Source organism: Capra hircus, chromosome 7, assembly GCF_001704415.2.
Source record: "Capra hircus breed San Clemente chromosome 7, ASM170441v1, whole genome shotgun sequence".
Classification (NCBI taxonomy): Eukaryota; Metazoa; Chordata; class Mammalia; order Artiodactyla; family Bovidae; genus Capra; species Capra hircus.
Window position 1 is genome coordinate 90265351 of NC_030814.1, and position 22950 is coordinate 90288300.

The 22950-nt window shown below is 58.7% G+C and overlaps 1 protein-coding gene across 5 annotated transcripts in view; it reads right to left on the bottom strand.

The window, feature by feature from the left end:
- PIP5K1C (phosphatidylinositol-4-phosphate 5-kinase type 1 gamma) overlaps positions 1-22950 on the bottom strand; it is a 48095-nt gene that overhangs the window by 11559 nt on the left and 13586 nt on the right. For 4 of the 5 annotated variants that reach the window (XM_018050837.1, XM_018050836.1, XM_018050835.1 and 1 more), the window contains exons 2-11: positions 12778-12809; positions 11282-11374; positions 9356-9486; positions 8407-8524; positions 7897-8049; positions 6249-6548; positions 5301-5506; positions 3543-3626; positions 2679-2727; positions 625-709 (exon numbers count right to left, since the gene is read on the bottom strand). In XM_018050837.1, the coding sequence (XP_017906326.1) occupies positions 625-709; positions 2679-2727; positions 3543-3626; positions 5301-5506; positions 6249-6548; positions 7897-8049; positions 8407-8524; positions 9356-9486; positions 11282-11374; positions 12778-12809 (1251 nt within the window). Of the gene's footprint in view, positions 1-624; positions 710-2678; positions 2728-3542; positions 3627-5300; positions 5507-6248; positions 6549-7896; positions 8050-8406; positions 8525-9355; positions 9487-11281; positions 11375-12777; positions 12810-19885; positions 19926-22950 lie in introns of those variants that run through there. The other variant, XM_018050834.1, reaches the window with a different exon arrangement.

Sequence of the window (22950 nt, forward strand, 5' to 3'; positions counted from 1 at the left end):
TAGGGGAAGCCTGCCCTACGTTCCAGCTGGCTTGCCTGCAGGGGCAGGGTGGGGGTGCAGGAGCCCAGGTGCCCTGTCCTGCCCACTGGCAGAGATGGGATCCCAGGGACCCAGAACTCCCACTCTAGCCCCCTGGAAACAGCAGTAGGATCAGCAGCTGCCAATGTTTACTTGGCACTTTGGGGCCTCAGCCCACCCGACTCTCAGACAAGGAAGCCAAGGGCCTGGTTCCCATCCAGGCTGCATAGCTTTGGGGCCCCCAAGTCCCTATCTGCAACAATGGGTCAAAGGAGGCAGGAAAACCCTGATACACCTTCCACACCACCCTGGCCCCACCAAGGCCTGTCACCAGCCTCTCCCGTGCCTCCGGTGACCACTGTCCCACATACGGTAGCGGCTCAGTTTGCCTCACACAGCCATCCAGTCCCAGAGGCTGGGGGCTCCCTGGGTCCCCTGCCCTATGCCATGTCCCTGAGGGACCACCCAGCTGCCCTGTTCCCTGGACCAAGTCCCTGACTCCATCCTAGGGCTGGTGAACGGAGGACCAGGACCCTGGGTTTACCCCGCTCTTGACCTCCCACCCTTCTCCTTCTGCACCCCCACCCAGAGGGCCCGGGCACTCACAGGAGTTCTTCCGGAAAACCGTGTTGCTCATGAACTTGAAGAAGCGCTCGGCATAGAAGCTGGGCCGGTGGACGGAGACTGTGTCCTGGGAAGGGAAGGGGGGGCCTGAGGGCAGGCAGGGGATGAGGGCTGGGGGGGCCCGTGGGCGTCCCGTGTCAGGGCTGCTGTGTCACCTTGTGGGGATGGGACCCCAGGAACCGGTAGTGGTGGCAGAGACAGGGAGGCAGGGAGATGGTTTCGTGGTAACGGTGTCCCTATGTTTAATTGTTGACCCTCATGCATAAAATGGCTATTCAAAGAGGTAACTGAATAAACATCAAAATCAAGAAACTGGAAAGAACCTTTAAAGCCGGGGCGAAGGGGGGGCGGTGGAAGGAGAGTGCAGCCGACCCTGCTACAAAGGAAGGCTTTGTCCTGGGCAGGCAGACCCGGCTCCTGCACTCATGGTGGGGCGGCCCTGGCCATGCACTGCTCCTCGGTGCCCCGGGGTGGACCCAAGGCTGCTGGGCAGGTCAGGACGCAGGGCTGGGATGCCCGTGAGGCAGGCAGCCCGGCACACAGTTGGGGCACCATCCTGCAGGGCCCCTGGGCTCACACCCGGCTGTCCCTGGATCCAGTCTGCTCACTTGCTTCGGCACTGTCTCCCCAGCACTGCTGATCGCAGGCTGGTCATTCTTGGGGGGTCCATCTTATGCCCTAGGGTGGGGCCAGCATCCCTGGTCCCCACCTACTAGATACAGTGTGACCACTGCCTCGCGGCCTCCCCCGGCTGTAACGTAACAGAATGCATCTGGACACAGGGCCTCCCATCCCGGCCTGCCCTGAGGTGGTCACGTGGCCTCGGGGACTCATGCTGGTTGATGGTGATTGAGCAAGGACAGCAGAAGAGTCTCTCCGCCCCGGGAGGAAGATGCCCCTCTCTCTGGTTGGAGCCGAAATGGGGGCTGCCATCTGGGCCAGGTGCCAAGGGTAACGCCTGGGGTGTACAGGGACACACAGGAAGAAGCTGGCCCCCAGCACTGTGGCGCCACCTACCAGTCTCAGGGTTCACACACCTGGATGGTTACTTTTCTGGCCATGGTGCATGCACAGCAAGTGGGATCTTAGTTCCCCAACCAGGGACCAGACTTGCGCCCCCCATGATGGGAGCTTGGAGTCTTAACCACTGAACTGCTAGCAAAGCCCCTGGATGGTTACTTTGATGGTTGGGCCCCTCTGGAGCTGACCTTGGTCTGACAGGGTCGCAACCCCTCCATCTGCTTTCCCCTCTGCTGTGGGTTCACCGCATAGAAGGGTTTCCTGCCAGCCCCACCCAGGGGGGAACATTCTGAAAGCTCCCCCAGACCCTCAAAACACTCTGAGGCGTAGTGGGGGAAGTTGTTGGGACCTTGGGTTTTGCAGACTGCACACACACAGACAGCCCTTAGCACTCAAGAACTGGCCTGTGGGGGCACAAGGGGAGAGGCCTCTGCCTGAGGGTCCATAGCCGGACTAGGGCCACAGGTGGACAGTTTAACCCCAGCAGTTGGTCCTCACAGTATTTTACCCTTTGAAGTAATTCACTGCAAGGGTGTATGGGTGGGCTGTGCTCACAGGAAGACACGAATTTCCAGCTTTTTTTGAACAACTGAGCCTATTTGCGTAAGCAGGCCCTACCTGCAGGGTCAGCGGGGTCAGAGCTATACAGCGCTGCCCCTGGGTGCAACCGGGGCCCAAGACCCCCTCCATATCACACACTTCCAGAATGTTCTCTGCCTGACTGGCCTCTGACTTTCCCAGTCTGTCCTCACTTCTAACTCACTTGGGGCCCCTAGTACCCTCCTTCGGGAAGCCTATATGCTAAGCCTGTACCCTCACAGATGGCTCGGGCCCCTGGTTGGGGGGGTCCCATGGCTGCCTCACTGCCTTGTCTCAGCCCTGATCCCCTGGCCTGTGACCGTGGCTCCAAAAAAGTGGACGTGTCCCTCAGCTCTTTAGCACCCAGGTCTGGCCCAAGGTGATGGTCAGGATGTTTGTGGATGGATGGACAGAATGAACAAGCAGAGGATGCTCACCCCATCGTGGACGAGAGCCTTCCAGGTGTGTTCCAGCTTCTTGATGAACCTGCAGAGGAGAAAACGCCCAGGACATCAGCCACACCTCCAGGTCCAGGGGAGGTCTCTTCCAGGCGAGCTCATCCCAGGGGACACAGGTGGTCTCCAGGGACCTTTGCGGTCATCATGACTGGGAATGTTCCTGGCATCGAGGGGGCAGAGGAGCCCTGGTTGAGAGGAACCAGGCCACCTGCTGTACCAGTCAGAGGCCACCCCGCTCTTTCCGGCCCCCTTGACCCCTCCCCACTGGCTGGCTGCTGCTATTGCTCCTGCTCTGCAGGAGGAAGTGGAAAGGCTGTGGTGCGTGGCCCTCCATGGGGGACGGAGCCCGCCCTTCCTCTCTCCCGTGGCCCAGGGTGAGCCGGTCTCCTCCCTGCTGGAGGGAGCGCCCAGTGCCCCAGCCAGGCCCCTGTACCACACCTGGGCTGGGGAGCACGTTGCTGCCTCCAGGCAGCTCCCTAAGACGCCTCTGGGCTGCAGGGGGAAGAATATCCTCCTTGACATAAACCCCTGCCCTAGGATGGGCTCTGGCCGCTCGCCCTAGGCTGTCCTGCCCACCTTGTCCCACCCGGGTCTCCACATAAACCCTCACCCACTGCTCGGAAAGCTGCCTGCTCTGCTCCACACTGGGAGGGAGATACCAGCAGGAGATGAGGCAGCCCAGTCTTGGCACACAGCAGGGCCCACAGTCTGCCAGTGACACCCTACTCTCTACCCTGCCCTGTGCCAGCCCTGATCTGTCCCTGACCAGGCTCTCACTGAGGAGTGGGGAAGTCGGGCCAGGGGCATGCACCCACCCTGGCAGGATGGGGGGCGGGGACCCACCTGTAGGACTGCAGGATGTCGATGATTCCAATGTGCAGAAGCAAACGCTCTCCTCGACCATTCACCGCGGGGATCCCCCCCATCCTGAGGAGAGGGGTCAAGACTGTCAGCACCCATGGAGCCAGCCCAGGGATGAGCCCTGTCTGTCAGGAGCACAGGCTGGAGGTAGCCTAGAGCCCCGAGCCAGGGGCACCTGCTCTGGGACTTAGGGGTACTGAGATAGAGGGATGAGCGGGCAGGAGTGATGGAACCCAGAGCTTGAGGATCCACACACTCCCTGGTGGCCGCCTGGCTGGACCCTCGGAGAGGGACCTGACACCTGGGAAGCTCACCACAAAGAAGGATCGAGTGGCCTTCTTGGCCCGCTCACTGAGTCAACACTGCAGGCCAGAGGCTGCCAAAGGGTCCGGGCTATGAGACTCAAGTGCACGCAGACCCACACATGCACACGCAGAGCTTGCACACATACACAGGTGCATGCACACCCACACGTGCACACATGGAACTTGTACACTCACACACACACAGGTGCATGCATGAGCACATACACACCCAGGCAAGGCTGGGCTTCGGGCGCAGGCTGGGGAGTTAAAGCCGCTGCAGCCCCAGGCCAAGCCCGCCTGAGCAGTTAGTGAGGCCCACGAGGCAGCAGCTTCCTGCACGCCCAGGCCCCCAACAGGCTCTGCCAGCTGCACTCCACACTGCACTCACCTTCACACCTGCCGTCTCGCCTGGCCTGGCACCAACCCTACAAACGCCAGACGGCTGAGCTCTGGGCCCATTCAGGTCCCCCACACTCATCCCAGGCAGGCCCTTCAGCTGATGGCCCAGTTTGGTGGCCAAGCTTTAGCCTGTCCCCCAGCTGCCTGTGCACCCTGACGGCTACCACCCACTGTAAGGACTGGACAAGGTCTGGACATGGAGGGTCCAGCCAGCTCCCACATGGTTTGTGCATGGTGATACAGGGTCAATTGTGACACCTGTCTACAGCAGTGGTTCCCATCGGGGGTGACCGTCCCCAGGGACACTGATGCTGTGTGGGGACAGCGGTGGTTGTCGTGACCAGGGTCAGGAATGTTGCTCCACCCCTCACAGTGCCCAAGACAACCAAAGAGTGACCAGGGCCTGCATGAGGTGGGAGTAGGGATGCCCCGTGAATCTGTCTCTGTGCCTGAGCCCCAAGGGCAGGACCAGGTTGGGGGTCAGGGGGCACACTCTCGTCTGGACCCTCTGACCTGGCTGCTCCCACAGTCACCTGGCATCACTAGGCAAGGAACGTTCTCAGCCCCTGCACCCCTCTCCCCAGGGTCCTGGGCAGGGATCTTGCTGTAAAAAGGGTCCCTCGTTCCCAGCCCTTTCCACCTTCTCTTGGCTGCCTTCCAACACCTTTCCAGCTTTGCTGCCTACAGTGAGGCTTTAACTCCCCTAGGTCCAGGGCAAGGGTACCTGTGTTTCCCACAGGGCTGGCCAGTGACCTCTGTCTACTGACTGACTGAGTCAGATGTCAGGGTCAGAACACCTGGCCATAGCTGTGCGCCCAATATCTAACTCTCAGGGCCCAGGGGGTGGGGACGGGTGGGCGCTGCTGGCTTACAAACCAGAAACCAGGAATTCACCAGGTTCTGGACCTGGCCTTGTCCTTCACCTTCCTCAAGGCTCCCCCTCTTCCTGCCCCTTGCCTGCTTCTCGCCTGGCAAGGGGGCTGGGGCAGAGATGAGAGCTGAAAGCTCCCCCAGGCCCGCCAGCCCCGGCACCTACGTGTCATCCGTCTCGATGGCCTCCCCGCGTGCGGCGCCACCCTGGATAGACTCCATGGCTGTGGAGTAAAGCGCCTTCTGGCCCAGCGGCCGCTTCTCATCGGCTGTGCTCTGGGCGCCCTCAGCCTGCCGCTCACGCTCCTGCTGGTCAATGTTGTGGACGCCCAGGAGCAGGCTATAGTCCATGATCTTGAAGCTCTCCAGCACCTGCGGGAATAGGGGTCAGGGGTCGGCCGGCTGTGACCCCACCCCCGCCCTGGTTCAGAAGCCCGGTTTACTGGTCTCCAGACTGCTCCAGACCACGAGGTGCAGCCCAGGATGTGGACATGCAGGCAATGGGGATGGGGCCTGGAAGCCCTGGGGCATGGAGACGGCTGGCGGTTTCTGGGGTGTCTGGGAGCCAGAGTGAGGGCGGACCCTGGAGGACCCAGGCCTGGCCTGAACCCCCTCCAGACCTCCGTATCCTCGCCTCTGAGGCCAACAGGGGGCAGGGTGGACCACAATGGCAAGACCTGGGATGAGCCTGGCAAACCTTCCTTCTTCCTAAGAAATACTTGCCTGTGGAGGAGGGCGGCTGCACAGACCTGGGTCTGAGGAGAGCTCTAAGTTTTTTTGGTTTTGCTTTTGTTTTGGCTATGCCACAGGCACGCAGGATATTAGTTCCCTGACCAGGAATCGAAACTGTGCCTCCTGCAGTAGAAGCTCAAAGCCTTAAACACTTAAACACTCAGGTCAGGCAAGCCCTGAGGTGCACCCTGAGTTGAGCCCTGAAAACCTCAGGCTGCCCCGAGGCTCTGCTTGGCAGCAGGAACACAGCCTGTGAGGGTGGGGTGGGGGGTGGGGCATCTCTCCAGCTCACAGCGCTAGCTTCTCCCAGCGTCCCCATGTCACAGCTGGGAGGACGGGGCTCAGACATGGAACTCCGTCAGACCAGCCGGCCGCTCCTCACCAGGCAGTCGCGTTGCAGCGTCTTGACGAGTGCAGAGAAGGTGTCAGCATCAAGCATTAGCCCCTCGGGCATGTCCTGAATGAAGTCCAGGTCCTTGTAGGTGGGGATGCTCTTCTCCTTCTCCTTCTTGCTGGCCCGCCGCTTGTACGTGGAGCCTTTGAGGTCAAACTTGAGGTGCATCTTGACCACGCGTGGCAGCACATTGTTCATCACCACCACGCGGATGTTCTTGCCGCCCGACTGCACGCAGTATAGCCCATAGAACTTGGGCAGCAGTGTCCGGGGATTCTGATTGAGGTTCTGGTGGAGGGGAGAGGGCAGGTGGAGAGGACACCAGGAGCCTTGCTGCGACCCCACACAGCACCCTGTGGCCTGCTCCTCAGAGCTCAGGCCAGAGGCCACCTCCTCAGGAAGCCTGCCCTGACCACCTCCCTGAGGCCTGCCCTCCCTCCTTGCCCCTAGCACCCAGCCAACTGAACTCCCCATCGCCCCACCTGACTGAAAGCACCAGGAGGGTCTGTTTCTACATGGTCAGGCCCAGGGAGAGGTGGCCTTTCCATAAAGGGCCCCAGGGGACTTCCCAAGGTGTTGGGCCTGGTTTCCTAGGTCAGACCCAGGTCTCTCACCTCCCTAGTCTGCCCTGAGGGGATGGGGGTTGCTCGGCCTCTAGGCATCAGGGCATTTGTCTTTTTTTTTTAAATTTTTTTGGCTGTGCCTCGCAGCATATAGGATCCTAGTTCCCTGACCAGGGATTGAACCTGTGCCCCCTGCGTTAGAAGCATGGAGTCTTAACCACTGGACCATCAGGGAAGTCCCAGGCCACTTGTCTTTGTACAGCTGGGAACTAAGAATGGTTTTACATTGTCAGCAAGTTGATAAAACCAAACAAAAAATAGTGTCCTGAGGCACGTGAAAATTACATGAAATGCACATGGCAGCCTGGGCAGATAGTTGGCACTCAGCGGGGGCCGCTTGCTCTCGCCCTGTCTGTGGCTGCTTTCTCACTACAGCGGAGCCACGGAGACAGAGGCTGCGCTCAAAAAGCTGAAGACGTTTGTTTTCTCATGTTTTACAGAAAACGTTTGCTGACCTCCGACCTAGGCGAGATGAGGATCCCACCCAGGATCATAGATGGGAGAGGCGGGTTACAGGGCGGGGGACAGGTCACAATCTGCGCAAAGTTGCCCAGGGCCTGGCCATGCCTGCCAGGCAGCAGGGAGGGCTGGCCCTCAGGGAGGGGTCCTCACTTTCCATCTGGGTGTGTATCAGGACCCTCACCCCTGGGGGCCAGAAGTCTGAGGTGCCTGCTTCCACAGCCCCAAGGGTCTGAGTGCCAGCTGATAGCCCAGTTCCTCCCCAGTGCCTGTCTAAGTCACTGGTTGTTGAGACTTGAGGCCCAAAGCCATGACTTCTGGGAGGTCAGTAGTGGGGGATGGCCACCAGGGCCCAGATGGCTATTCCTGCTCGCCACGTGAGGGGGTCCTACGGGTGAGGCTCGGGGACCCAGGACGGCCTGTCAAGGCCTGCCTAGAGGGGATAGTTCCTGGAGGGGGTGGCTCCCAGGAGGGGTAGTTCCCAAGGTGGGGATGCCCAGAGCTCCTCAGCAGAGGGAGAAAGGCCTAAGTCCAGGGGCGGCCAGGCTCCCCACCATGTAGTAGCCGGGCAGCAGCTTCTGCAGGAACTCGGCCTCCTTGTGCATCACCGTCTTGATGATGAACTCGTCGTCACTGGTGACGTAGAACAGGGAGCCACTGGCACCGGGGTTAGACAGCTCAATGAGCGGCTCGTTGCACAGCGAGTACTGAAAAGGGGATGGTGGATGGATGGGGGTGGTCACCGACACCGCACAGGCCCAGGGGCTGGTGGGTGATCCCAGAAGTGGTCTCGGTCGGCTCCATGGGACAATCACAGAGGAGACCGTAGTATCTGGAAGGAATGGACGTCCTGGCCAGCAAGGACAGAGCCTGGCTGATGAAGCCAGGGGTTTGGAAGGGACCCAATGCAGTTGAGTCCACTTGAGGCCACAGCCCAGCCCCAGATGACAACCTGAGCAAGGAGCCCAGCAACGCTGCAGCCATGTCCCTGCCCCATGGAGGCCGAGGACGACAAGCAGGTGGTGATCTAAGCCCCCGAGCCAGGCTGCTGAGGACACACTCACCAAGTAGTCATCTGGCCGAATCCCAAAGAGCTCCCGGAAGTAGCGGAAGGCAACAGGCGCATAAGTCTTGAACCTGAAGTCCTGGAAGTGATGGGCGGGAGTGAGGTTGCTGCCTTCACTGCAGAGGAAGCAGGCAGGAGACTGTGAGGGACCCAGGCCCATGTACACTCCCTTCCCCCACCAACAGTCTGCCTACCCGCCCAGGCCCAGCTCCAAGGCACCCGAATAGCCAACCCAAAAAGTGACATGGGGCTCCCATGCTGGACACGGGACAAAGGGCTGTGGCCAGTCTCAGATTGTCCTCCAGTGACCACCTTCCCCTTCCTTCATTAGCCCACAGTGTGGGGTGTACACATGGCCACCCAGAATAAGACCACTGCCAGCCTCTGCCACAGCCAGGCATGATCAGGGTGCTGTGCTTGCACAATCCCATGGGAGGAGGAGAATGACTTGGGTCTTTTCCTAGTCATGCCCTTAAAGGGCAGGGGCATGTGCTCTCCTTCTCTTTCCTGTGGCTGGAATGCAGCTGTGATGGCAGGAACCTGGGCGGCTCTTGCAGCCACTGGTTTGTAAAGCAGCATAGAAGATGGTGGAGAAACCAGAAGGAATCTGGGCCCAGCAACATCATGGAGCCACCTGACCAATCTTCCAATCTTGGACTGTGTGTGTGTGTGTGTGTGTGTGTAGGTATACACGTGCACACACGTATTAGAAAGAGAGAAACAACAAACTTTTGTCTTCCTCTCTTTCTAAGAGTTGCCGTTCTATTGCATTTCTCTGATTCAGCAGCAAACATCCCGACTAACACAGGGCTGGACCTCAAAGGCAAGGGGAGCCCAGGAAGGGCTGGAGCCATTTCCAGCAGAGAAAAAGGCTGAAAGAATAGCAGGGGGGCGGTGTGTGCATGCAAGGAGAGTACAGAGGGTTTGGAGCGGCCCGGGCAGGGTACCTGGGAAAGAAGATGCTCTCCACCACATAGAAGTCCTGCATGAGCACGTCACGCTCTGGCTTGGAGCTCAGGTTGCCCACGGTGTAGCCGATGCCCAGCTGGATGGCCCCCTTCAGGGTAGAGGACGTGGTCTGCGGGAAACCCAGCTGCATCAAAACCCCTGGGGCCCATCCCTTGGCTGCCAGGGTCTGAGACAGGATAGGAAGCCCCCTTAGGATGAAGGGGGCAGCATCCAGCCTGTGGCTCAGCCCTTGACGCCCATTACCTCCAAGGGGCCCCCAGGCAGCACCTGCCGAGCCCGTCACAGACGTGCTGGCCTCAGGCCCGCCACTCAGCCTGCATAACCACACGGCCAGGAAGTGGCCTGGCTGAGGCTCCAATACCACCATGTGGCCCCGTGGCCTGTTTTCTATCCGCATTCTAGAAGGTTCCTATAGCTCAGAACTGCCCCGACGTGGCGGAGGGTCTACCACTGCCAGGGTTCTCTTTTGGGAAGCAGGAGTACAGTATCCAGCAATGCCCAGGCTTCCCTTCTGAGACCCGGGCTCCTTCTGTCTACTCTCAAAGGGATCTGCCTCTCTGCATCCCAGTCCTCCACCCTGGCACTGGCCTTCCTGGGGCCCCTCATGCCGCCCTCCCTAGAGAAGAACCAGCTGCCTGTCCATCTGTCAGCACTGCCATTCACGTCACCGTCACCATGAGCCTTAAGCAACACGCCCACCATCGAGGAAAGACGCCTTGGTCCTCAAGTTACCGACTCGGGTCCCCAGCACCCCCGCTGCAGCGTCAAGCCCTTCCCAAGTGCCCACCCCTCCTCCTGAAGCCCCACCTCGATCCATTCCCTCAAGATGACATCGACTGAACACAGTCTTCCAGAGGAGATACACAGATGACCAGTGAGCACAGAAGGTGCTGGGTACCACCAGACGCAGGGAAGGTGCAAATCTAGACAGTGAGACCTGCTGCCCATGCATCGGGAGGGACAGATCAGACAGACCAGCACCACACAGGACGGGGAGTGTAGTCCCCATGCTCAGCTGGCAAGAATGGAGAATGGGATGGCCACGGCGGACTGTGTGGCAGCTCCTCCAAGGGCTACCTGTGACCCCCCGGGGGGCCCAGCGGTTCCACTACTAGGACTGCGGCCCAAGGAGGGCAGTGCAGTCCCCAAAATCACCTGGACACAAGCCCTCACAACAGCCAGAAAAGGTCCATCAGTGGAGGGTGGATACACAGACCATGGTCCCCCCGCCCATGAGAGCATCGCTCGGCTACAAAAAGGGAGAAGCCCTGATACTCGCTACCACATGGATGACCCCCGATTCTCCCTAACACTCGCTACCACGTGGATGGCCCTGAGAACACAACGCTCAGTGAGAGAAGCAGACACAGAAGGACACACAGAGTGTGACTCCACTGACGGGAAATGTCCAGAACAGGCTGATCCACAGACACAGACAGTGGGTTCCTGGCTGTCAGGGGATGGGGGAGGCAAATGGGGACAGGGCTTTTGAGGTGAGAGAAATGCTTTAAAATTGACTCTGGCGATGGCTGCACAGCTCTGAATACTCTAGAAACCGTCTAATTGAACACTTCAGAAGGGTGACTCACTCACTGCACACACTCGCTGTCAGTGAGGTGGGTGTTTTTAGGAGGTGTGACCAGGCGGAGAGGACCAGCAGCAGCAGGACCAGCTCACCACACACAGCCCTGGCCCAACCTCACCTCCGCCCCACTCCCAAGGGACGGGAGGAAGCTGCAATTTCCTCTCACCCAAGGTCAGTCAAGGCCACAGTGACTTGAGGAGCCAGGCAGGTGGTGCAGCCTCCAGCCACAAACAGCCCACACCTGACCTTCCGTGGGCTCCGGGCACATGTGGGGGGGCCCCCTTGTCCCACCCCCGTTGACTGAGGGAAGAGCAGGAACCTTCTTGTAGGTGGTTTCGCCAGATGCATCCACGCCTCGATGACCCAGCTTCTTCCCATGGCCAGGGCCGGGCTGTCCAGTCATCAGTGGGACCTGGGGAAGAGGAAGGAAGAAGTTCAGAATTGGCGAGAAACCAGAATGCTCTGGAAATCCCAGCTGGAGTCTGGGGCGGGGGCTGGGTGGGTAGGCTGCGGGCACGGGGGCTCCTCTCTGGGGGCCGACATCCCACATCTAGGGACCACACCCAGACCAGGACCACCGGCTCCTCCAGAAAAGAAAGTCAGCAGCCTGGGCCCTCTGCAGGGAGAAAAGCCCCAACTCCAGGGTCACCCCCACCCCAGGGTCACCCCCACCCCCAGCACTGCTGACTTGGGGCTAGTCACTCTCTAGGGGGGCACCCTGGGTGCTGTGGGGTGCATAGCAACATCACTGTCCCACCTCTTCACTGCCAGGAGGCCCCCAGTTGTGACAACCACAAATGTTCCCAGACATGGCCCGGTGAAACCCTTTGGACTGAAATGAGAGTATCTCCTCCCGGATGAAGGAGAGGTCCCGCTGGTCTGGGAGCAGGCTGGTTCCTGCCAGCTCCACAGCATATGAGTGACATCCTGACAAAGTTGTGTGGAAGCCACTGGCCCTCATGTGTGACATCACAGGGGAAAGATGGTGCACAGGGCCATGGGGCCTGAAGGAGACACACCAGCTCAAGAGCTGGGCCGAGGCCACCCCAAAGATGGTGCATACTTGCCACCATTCTCAGGGCTCAGACCAGCCTGTTCTGCACGCTGGCCACCAGGGGGTGGGCTTCCCTCAGGCAACGTTAGTTGCCAGCCCTGCTCTGCACCCCTCGCTGGCTCCCCACTGCCTGTCAGCTGGACACCCACCAGGGCCCCAGCAGACGGGCAAAGCCGTCCCAGGAAGGACCCTGGGTGCCCAGCAGCGTCCTGGAAGAGGAGCCTGGCTGGGAGGGAACATGGCTGTCAGGGTGGCTCCCGCTATACCTGGGGTCCTCTAACCTGCTGTCCATGGCTCCTCAGACAACAGGGCTCAGACGCCCCTCGCAGGTGGCTTCCAGGAGTGACCGGAAACTAACAAACTAGAGACAGGGTGCCAAGGGCTCACGCAAGTGGCCACCACCAGGAAAAGTTGCCTGGGGACAGGACCAGTGGGACCCTCGGTGGGCAGGTACGGGACAGCAGGGGGTGGGGGGGGAAGGCCGGCTTGAAGGTACTGCTGACAGGGACAGGCAGGGGGCCATCCTCTCCAGGCCCCTCGGGGCTCTCCCCACCCACCCCATCCCTCCCAGAAATTCAAGATGCTGGTGGGACAGACCGTTTCCACTGTCTGACGACATGTGCCTATTTGCTATGCCAGCATCTGAGGCCTAGGGAAGTGCAGTGAGACGCCTAAGGCCACGGAGCAGGACGCGGGCAGGGCAGGGTGCTGCCCCGTCCACCTTCGGGAGGCAGGGAGGGTGGGCCCCCGAGGACACTCACCTCTGCTGGGGTTGTCTTTTTCTGAGCCGAACCTGAGGAAGAGAAGGGACACTTTAGTCTGGACCCTTGGCCTCTGCCATCAGCATCGCCCCCACACACACCCTGCGCCCCTGGGGAGGTGGTAGGGACCCCGCGTGGTAAATAGGCCTGGAGACGCAATGTGGGGGTGGACGCAGAGCGACCACGCTGACGCAGCTCTGCAGGCAGGGGTAGTGAGAGGGCGGGTGGAGACAAGGCACAGCCCATCGCTGGGGAGCCCAAGCACGGAGGGCGGCAGTGATCAGCGGCTGCGGCCCAGGCTAGAGTGACAGCGCCAGCCCCCGAGGCCGCCAGGCGATGGAGAGCCAGCCAGCCAGCCAAGGACACCCCCAGTCCCCGTCCCCACGGCCCCTGTGGAAGGCCAGCGACGTTCACCTCTCGGGACCACGACCACCCCCTCCAGCCCAGCTCCTCGGGGGCCTCTGGCCAAGCCCGGGCCCTGCTGAGCCGGCATCCTCACCCAGAAAGCTGGCTTCTGCTGAGGGTTATCTGTTCAGTGCGAGTGCTCAGCACATATCTGCCCCAACCCCCAGGGTGTTCATATTCTGGTCCCAGAATGGGCTGTGCTGGTGGGGTTAAAACCCGAGATGGGGATGATCCTGGATTCCCAGGGGCCCAGTGCCATCGCAGGGTCATCATAAGAGGGAGGGGGAGGGTCAGAGGCAGAGAGACAGGAGATGCTGCTCTGCTGGCTGTGAGGATGGAGGGAGGGGCCGTGAGCCAGGGACGCAGCGCCTCTAGAACCTGGAAGACGCTGGAAAACGGGGGAGCCAGCACTCCCCTGGAGCCTCCGGAGGGACGGGCCCTGCCCATGCCTGGATTTAGCTCCGTCCAGGACAGTGAGATAATCAATCTGTGCAGTTAGCAGGTCAAGTCTGTGGTGATCTGTTACAGCTGCAAGGGGGAACTCATACACTGGTGTCTGCCAGGTGTCAGTGTGGAGGGGAAGCAAGTGGTGACCAGGACTGTCCTGGCCCCACCTTCTAAGGCACACAGCCAAGGGCAGGCAGAGAAGGGTCTGGACAGCACAGCGAGTGCCAGGAGGACCACATGAAGAGACAGGTGGGGGGTCAGATCAGCAAGGGAAGGCTTGGGCTCTTACCTCAGGGAGATGGGAGCCCTGGAGGGCTGGGATAAGGTGGGACACCTGACTCAGGTGCTCACAGGCACCTCCGGGTGGCCGTAGGGGGACAGACGGGGGGTGGGGGAGCAGCGCATGCTGGTCCAGGTGGGAGATAATGGGGAGACAATGGGGTGGACCATGGGTGGCCACCACAAAGCAGGTGAGAGAGAAGCGGGCATCGGGGAAGATCTGGAGTCAGGACGGACAGGGCGTGCTCACTGGAGGCAGACTGGAGAAAAGTGAGGTGTCAGGAATGACTTAAGGATTTTGGAGCAACTCATAGAAGGATGGAGCTGCATCAGCCAGGATGGGGGCAGGGCAGGAGGTGTGGGGGATGGTCGGGGGCAGGGTGGCCATGTGGAGTGTGAGACCCCTGGGTGAAGATGGGAGGGACAGCTGGACCCCACGTCAGGAGCTCAGGGAGGCCCCGGTTGGAGGCAGTTGTCTGGGGGCTAGATGGGGTTTGAGCCCCAAGAGTGGACAAGACCACCCAGGAGATGTGGGAGGGGGGAGGGGAGAGGCCTGAGGACCCAGCCCTGGGCCCATGAGCTGGGGGCAGGCAAGGGCCACCAGAGCAGCAGGCCCAGGTGACGGGTCAGGGGTCAGAACGTGCTCTCTGCCTACCAGGCTTGGGCCAGGGCTGGGTTGGGGATGGCTAATGGGGACTCGGCCTCCTCCAGGAGGATGAAAATGGTCTGCAATCAGTGGTCACGGCTGCACAACATTGTAAAGACACAGGAAAAACTGAATTACACACTTACAAGTGAGTCTTATGGTATTTATGAATTATCTCTCAGTAAAGAACACAAAACCAAGATGGCACGGACGTGGTGCAGCCAGGCTGGCTGGGGTGGGGCCTCTCCTGAGCACCCTTCTGCCCGCAGTGCACCACCCCCCCGCCCCCCGCCATCAGGAGACAGGAAAACTGAACCAGGGAGCAGCTGGCTCGGCCCTTCATACCAGTGCCCACAGAAGGGACTCTCCTGGAAGACACAGCCCACGGATCCCTGGAAGGCCGTGACAGCGCCAGGAGGGGACACACCAGCCCACCTGCGACATGTGGGGCTCCCTGGACACAGGACGAACCTGGGCTCAGCCCACCCTGAGGCCTGGGGGTGGGGGGGTGGCGGAAGGTGCTGGAAAGCTGACATAATATTTTTGTTGGCTGCCCAACAGCAGAACAATTCACGGTTTTGCGTCTGGGGTGTGGGGGAAGGAACGGGGGATGAGGCAGGAAGTGCCAGTGGACTGAATGGAACATTCCAGACCTTGTCTGGGGGCCCCAGGCATCTCCTTCTCAGTCTGCCTGGATCACCTGAGCCTGGAACCCAACCCCTGGGCCCACCCACATCCTCTGCAGCTCCTGACCCCTCATCCCGGGGTTCAGATAGTCCAACACTGTGGTCCCTGCCCTCTCCACCACCAAGGCCTCCGCAGTCTCAGGCTTGTGAGGGAGGGGCCCGGCCAACACCAGTGCCAGATGTGAAGTCCAGCCAGGTCTGCCCTGTTCAGGGACACTGACTGGCTGATAAAGGGGCAGCCCTACCCCACCTGGAATCCCCCCAGGCATGAGGCCAGGAGGGCAGAAGGCAGGCTCTGAGCCAGCCCAGGTCACAGGCAGGGGTGCTCAGAGCAGGAGCAGAGCAGGGGGAGAAGCAAGGGCAAGAAGTAGCCAGCACACCTGAGACAGGGTTCTGCCTAGACATACACCCCGACGTCCCCTCTTGGGACTCCTCTCCCTCTCCCCCGGAGTCCCACCATCCGCGTGCCCACCCGCTCTCTGAAATGCCCTTCTGGAGCCTTGCCCATCAGCTCTGGGGCCAGGCAGCCAGCTGGCTCTTGCACCCACCCCTGCCATCCGGGCTGGGGGCAGCAGGGACCAAGATCTTGCGCTCTTCCCAGCCCAAGCCGTGACCAATTATCTTTTGAATGAGCCACCCCGTTTTCGAGGAAATTAGGTTTTAAAAATAGCCGGGGGAGGGGGAGAGCGTGAGGCGCTGCAGGCGGGAGGCAGGGCTGAGACCTGGGGGGGAACTGGGGACACAGCTGTGCCTTGGGCTGGCCCCCTCACAGATGCCCACGAAGGCTGCTGGTGAGGGACCCCTCCCCTGGCATATACAAGACCACTTCTCTTACATTTGATGAGGAAACTGAGGCAGAGAAGACACATCCCAAGGACCGGGGGCAGGGCAGCCTTACCACCTCCCCCTCAGCAGAAACACTAGGTTATTTTTACTTCAAAGTCCATTCAGAGTGCACCTCTGCCTGGTGCACCTCTGCCTGGCTCCTCTCAGCCCCCATCCTGTACCACGTGGAAAACTACACCCCGAAGTCTGTCCTCCCCAGAGCAGCCACCAGAGGGTACCCGTGAGCACCAGAGTTAGGCCCCACCTCGGGCTGGCCGCCTCCTCTGTCCACAACCCTCCTGGGTCCCACCTCCCTGGAGATAAGAGCCCAAGTCATCCATGTGGCCCACAGAGCCCTGCACGACCTGTCCTGTCCCCTCCCTCTCTCTCTGTCCCCCTCATTCATTCTGCTCCTCATGGGCCTCCTTGCTGTTCGCTTCCAGCATGCCAGGTACAGTCCTGCCCCAGGGCCTTTGCACGGGTCATTCTCCCCACCAGAAACGACCTTCCCAAGACCTCTGCAGGGTTTGCTCCCTTGCTTCAGCCAATACCTGGCTTAGACATCACCCCTTCAGCTAAGCTGTTTCCCTGATCACCTCACCCCAGACTGCCCTCCTAACTCCAGGCCACTCTCCCCACCTTCTGGCTTTCTCTGTCTTCCAGCACTGGGCCCCACCTGGTGCCTGTGTGTCATCTCTCCATATCCCCAGCAGCCGGGCATCAGGTCTGCCCTGTCCCCTGCAGAGCTGTCTGGAGTGCACAGGGGAGCAGGCCTCAGAGAGGGGCGGGGGGCCCGAGGCGGTCACTGTGGGATCACTGCTCGCCTGTTGCCCAGGGGAGGGCTGCTCCCCATGACTCAGAGAAAATGAGACAGTATGAGGCAGTTGAGCCAGGAAGCAGCACTGGGGCCAGGGCTCTCAAATGTCCCATCAACTGGAATGGTCTGGCCACAGGAGCAAAGTCCCCCTGGGCCAGGCCCCCCCAAGTCTTGGTCCACCGTGACCAGAGTGGACAGACTACCCACAAGCCACCGAGGGAACTCTGCTTGCAACCCACAAGGAGGACTCTGGGGCTGACCCCAGGAGTCTGCAGCCCCTGCAGCCAGGCAACCCACCCTGAGCCACCGAACCCAGCGGAAGGAACCCTGCAGTGTGAGGAAGGTGGGTGGCTTTGAGCCACAAGGTCCCTGCTGAGGCCCTGCGGGAGACCCCGTGGGGGCAGGACCAGGCTCCCCCCACCCCCCAGGCCTGTGAGTGCAGGAGCCTCCTAGACTGTGCGCCGCCTGCTGAGCCCAACCCAGATGACAGAATTGCAAGCGTGTGCAGTTTGCAGTCCTGCGGCTCTAGGTGGCTGTTACACAGCAGCAGCTAACTGATACAGGGACCATTCCTCGAGGCCGAGAGCATGTCCAAGAGGAATACAAGGACCTAGTCTCAGCCTTTGGGAGATGAAGACAGAAGTGAGCACTTCACACTCTCTATCCAACTTGCATTCCTCACATTCACAAAAGCATTAACGGTACCCACGTGACAGATTACTCAGTCACGAAGAGAAGCCCCGACACTGGCCACCACGTGGCCAACCAGGAGGGCACGGTGCTCAGTCACGAAGAGAAGCCCCGACGCTGGCCACCACGTGGCGACCCTGAGGGCACGGGGCTCAGTGAGAGAAGCCCCGAGGGTGCAAAACGTGTGACTCCACTGACGGGAAACGTCCAGAGCAGGCTGATCCACAGACAGATTGGGTGAGTGGTTGTCAGGGGCTGAGGGGGAAGAGGTTGGGGGTGACTGCTAAGGGCTTTCTGGGACTGATGGAGTATTCTGGAGTTAGATTTTCATGGTGGTGGCACAACAAAGCAAATATAATGACTGAATTGTGCATTTTAAGAGTTAATTTTATACTATGTGAACTATGGCTCAAAAATTTTTTTTTAAAGGAAGAAGCTCGTTAATTGCAAAACTACCACCCAGTGACATGTGGCTCCAGGACCTCCTCCAGACCCCGCTCCTCCAGCAGTGATACCGCGAAGCAAGAGGACGCAGGACCTTGGTCCCCTTCCCCACCCTGAGATGAGGTCGTGCAGCCAGACGGAGGTGTCTGAGCTCAGGAAGGGCAGCCAAGCCTCCAGGCTGGCGCTCCCCCACCTCCTGTGGGGTAAGGCCAGCTTGTCCTATTTCTGATCTATCTTGGACCGAGATGTCCACAAAACACGGTAAACATCAGCCAATGGAGAGGGGAAGACACACAAGATCAAGCCCAAGGTTTTGCTGCTCCTCTTTCAGCCTCTGTACACTGCAATCACACCAGACAGGAGCACGGGGACCCCACCACAGCTCTTAGCTGAGCTGTGACACTCTGCGAGCCCAGCCTCTCCTCAGTGCGCTGCACAGGACGCGAACTGTGTGGGGCTCCGGGCGCCCCAAGGCCCATTCGCTAACCCAGGCCCCCAGCACTGCAGACATGAGGGGAGGGTCACTCTGTGGGGCATCTGGGGTGTTGTGGATGTGGAGCTGCATTGGCCCCCCAACTGGATGCTAGGGGCTCCCTCCTAGTATATATAATCCCAGTCATGACTACAGACGCCCCAGGCGACAGGCAGTGAGACTGTCTACACATGGTAGAAAACCCCCACACAAGGCATTTATGATGGCAGCGACATGGTAACGGCCAGCACCACACTCCCCGCTGTGCGGGCCCTGTCCCAGAACCCCCTCAACTCGTCCCCTCACTCCACACTGACTGGGTGACATGGGGACTGGCCTCCCCAGTCTGCATGGGGACCTAGAAGCTGGCGGTCCCTACAGGAAAGTGACAGGCAGAGGTGTGAACTCAGGCCCCCCACCCACACACCCACCCACCGACTGCACAGCCCCAAGCTTGGTGAGTATATCCCCCAGTTATGCCACCAGGAATCCCTCCCTGGGCTTTCTTTCTGGTGGTAGAGGGTCAGCGCGAGTTGAGTCAACTTTCAAAGTCACAATGTTTTGGATATAAACCTAGGTTTCTTGGAAAATGAGCAAATCTACACAGACAAAGCCAGCATGCTCACTCGCCTGGATCCATATTCTTGCCCCTCATGTGAGGTCTGCTCCCCCCACAGCAGCCAGAGGGCGCCTGTGCGCACCTGAGCCAGGCACCATCTGATTTAGTGATCTCATTTCTTTACCACCATTTTACAGAAGGAAGCAAGGGTTTGGAGAAATTTAGGAAGTGATCCCAAGTCAGAGGTGAAAAACTTTATGATCACATCTCAGAATCCAGAACAGCGTTCCATAAAATTCAACAGAAAAGTCACGTTGAAAAAGCTATTAAGAAACTAGAGGAAGGTGGGGGTGGGGGAAGTAGGGGTGCGTTGGGGGACAGGAACAACTTTTACTTAAAAACAAGTAGGGGATTTCCCTGGTGGTCCAGTGGTTAGGACTCCACACTTCCACTGCAGGGGCATGGGTTCAATCCCTGGTCAAGGAACTAAGATCCCACAAGCCATGCAATGCAGCCAGAAAAGGGAAGAAAAAGGTACAAACATCAATCCCTGGTCAAGGAACTAAGATCCCACAAGCCATGCAATGCAGCCAGAAAAGGAAGAAAAAGGAACAAACAGTAAGCACATTAACATCAACCACAAGACAGAGTGAAGCTGTGAGGGCTACCACTTCAGTGGGAGAACTGGCTAATGCAATAAAGTAAGAAAAAAGAAAAGGGATGGAAACTGAAAAGACAGATTTTTTTTTTACAAAATCTAAATCTAACAGAACCAACTGACCAAGCATTGAATTAAGTGGAGCAGAGCAAGGCGGCCAGACAGATACCAGCAACTCACCTGCAGTCATATTGTAAGCAGATCCAGGAGTTTCTGCCCTTTGGACCACCACCTGCTCTTACTCTTTTATGCACCCCTGTCCCTGGTTTCACACTTGAGTTAATTTTTATCTGTTGGACCCGATCTCTCTGATTAACAGACTTTAACAGGGAGCTGCTAATCTTTCCTTCACCAGGGTCACACCTGGTGTGGCACTGAATAGGTATGAATCTGGGGTAAATATCACACAGTGGCAGAATAAAGAACTTCCATATTTTTGTTGTTATCTCAGACTTTTACCACCAGTACTAACGACAGGGAAGGCTAAGAAGTCTAAAGTTAACGGGTGATCAGAGTAGTTAACATCACCAAGAACATGCTGGAAAATACCAAAGTCTAGTTAATGAAACACATGTTGAAGTGTTTCCAAGGGAGTGTGCTGATGTCTGCAGCTCTGAAATGCATTCAAAAGGTTAGATGGAGAGAGTAAAGGATGAGTGATGGCAGGTGCTGGAGGGATAAACACCGCAAAACGCCCACTGCAGGGTCTGAGTGGTGATGAGTGAGTGTCCACTCTCTAATTCTTTCAACTTTTCTGCACAACTGAATATGTTCTTAATATTTTCCCTCCATGTTAAAGGTGAATTTTGACCTTTCATGTCAGGTGTTTTTAAACTCTGGAGAGAAATATTTTTTGAGGTTCTGCCCACAAATGTGATTGATCCCAGTGAGCAGTGAGCAGCAGCGGACATACATGAGCACCCCTAACCAACTCAGTGAGCATCCCCTATGTCCAGGGTCCTGCTTTAGGGATAAAATACTCCAGAGGGAACTGGCTCCTTGCCTGATGTTTAGTAAGAAAAGAGTTTAAGTGGCCAGAAAAATTCAGAATAATATAAAAGACACCAATGTGTTACTACACAGGTTAAACAAATCTTTGTTTCTCCCTTAAGTCAGGAGTCAGCAAACATTTTCTGTGACGGGTCAGAGGAGACCCAGCAAAGGCCACCCAGGGGTCCGGGTGAGGGGAATGCCCTAAAGGTGGTTCTCACCCTGGTGATCCTGTCCCAGAGGACACTGCACAATGTCTGGGGACATCTGTGATCGTCATGACTGGGGGCTCCTGGCATCCAGCAGATGGGACCGAGGTGTGCCCAGCACCCTGGAGCGCCCAGGACGGCATCCAGGGCATGACCTGACTTGACCCAGGCAGTGCTGGGGGGAGACCTGGAGCACATATAAAGATGTGTGGGACAGGAGGCAGAGCCTGGATGTGGGTGCTTATTATATTACTCTCTGGTATTTAAAATATTTCATGATAAAAATGCACTTACTTGTACTATCCAGTCTGTTCTGTCTTCTGTTTGAAGTGCATTGTAATGAAAGGTTACAGCATGTGCACACACACACACACACACACACACACACACACACACACACACACACACGGCCTTCCCAGGTTAGGGTCTATCCAGCCAAGTCTCCAACCCTCTCACCACCTCCAGGAGATAACTGCCATTCGACCCATTTTACAGCTGGGGAAGCTGAGGCCCATTGGCTTCAAAGGCTTCAAGGTCACTGCTGGCTACATTGAGAGCTACCCCGAGGCTGGAGCGGAGGAGAGGCGGGGTGCGGCGGGTGGAGGAGGTTCTGGTGTCCAGTTTCCAGACAACAGGGTCAGAGCCACACAGCCTGACTGAGGTTGCTCAGCCAGCAAGCCCCAGGGCCTGGGGGGTTTGATGAGCAACTTGCTCTGTGCCAGGCAGACAACGGGCCTGGTTGTGCGAGGTCTTCCACTGGGCCCACACCATCAATGGGTAGGGGATGGCTCCATCCCTGTGATGCAGGCGCTAAGGAGAGGGAAGCCATGTCTGGTTCACACCTGGGCAGAGCTCACCTTCCCCACGCCTGTCCTGGGGCCACAGCAACCCCAGCTCTATCCTCCCTTGGTGGCCTGGATCACCCCCTCTGCATAACACACCACAATCCTGCCCCCAGTGCCCTCCCAACTCCACCAAAAGCTCCACTTCCTGTCCTGGATGCCTCTGCACCCGCCCACGGCTGGGCATGGTGTGGACCTCAGCAAGTACCTGCTGAGTGAGAAACCCAGAAGGGCTGCATGGAGGAGGCTGAGTATGCCCTGTCAGGAGCCTGGGGGAAGAGCAGTGGGAATGCAGCCCCCAAGTGTCTCCAACACGTTCCCTCAAGCTGGACATCAGATGACAGGCTGGAAGCCAGTATGGCTACGGACTGTGGTGCTTCCAGCCCAGCCTGTCCCAAGCAACACCCTGCTAGTCTCTCCTGTTAGAGGAAGAAACTGGGCTCAGAGAAGGGGTATTTGGATGTGAGTCGAGACAGAAACACAATGGATGCTCCTTGAAGAAACAAGATGAGTGTGGGGGGAAGAATATTTGTTGATGTAAATCAAGGGCCAGCAACCTGCCCCATGGACCAAACTCACCGCAGCTGTTACAAGGTTTTACTGGCACATGGCCCCTCCTGCTCATTCACAATCACAGCTGCATCAGCTCCCACACAGACCACCCAGCTCCTCACAAAAAACGTCTGCAACCCAGCAAGACCAAAGAGGCTGCGGTGATGGGCTTCAAGCCTCAATGGACTCTGTCTCCCCGTTGCAGCACTGCTGTCCTTGGTGCTGACCCCCCAGCAGATGCCTGGGCCCAGGGTGGACCAGCTGCCCCTTCCTCTTGTCCCCTGCAAAGTCCCAGGGCAGGGAGGCTCTGACCCAGTGGGGCCTGGTCCTGCTCACCCAGGGCTGCAGCACCCTGCCTGGGGGGTGGTGGGCAGGGGCTCCCTAGGGGAAACCAGGGCACGGGGCCTGGTGCTTAGGAGGCAGACAGTAGACAAGGGCCAGACTGGAGGACAGTGGCCAGAGTGCCCAGGGATAGCGCTCCGCCCACCCTGCAGGCGTCCAGTGGAGGGCCACGTGCTGTCTCAGGGCTGGTGTACAAAGCTTCCTGGCCCAGTTTTCCTCCCAGATGTATTTTTACTTTCCAGCAGCCCGCACTGGGCAACACACACTGCACCAGAAGACACACTCCACACTGGATTCTAGCGGACGAGGG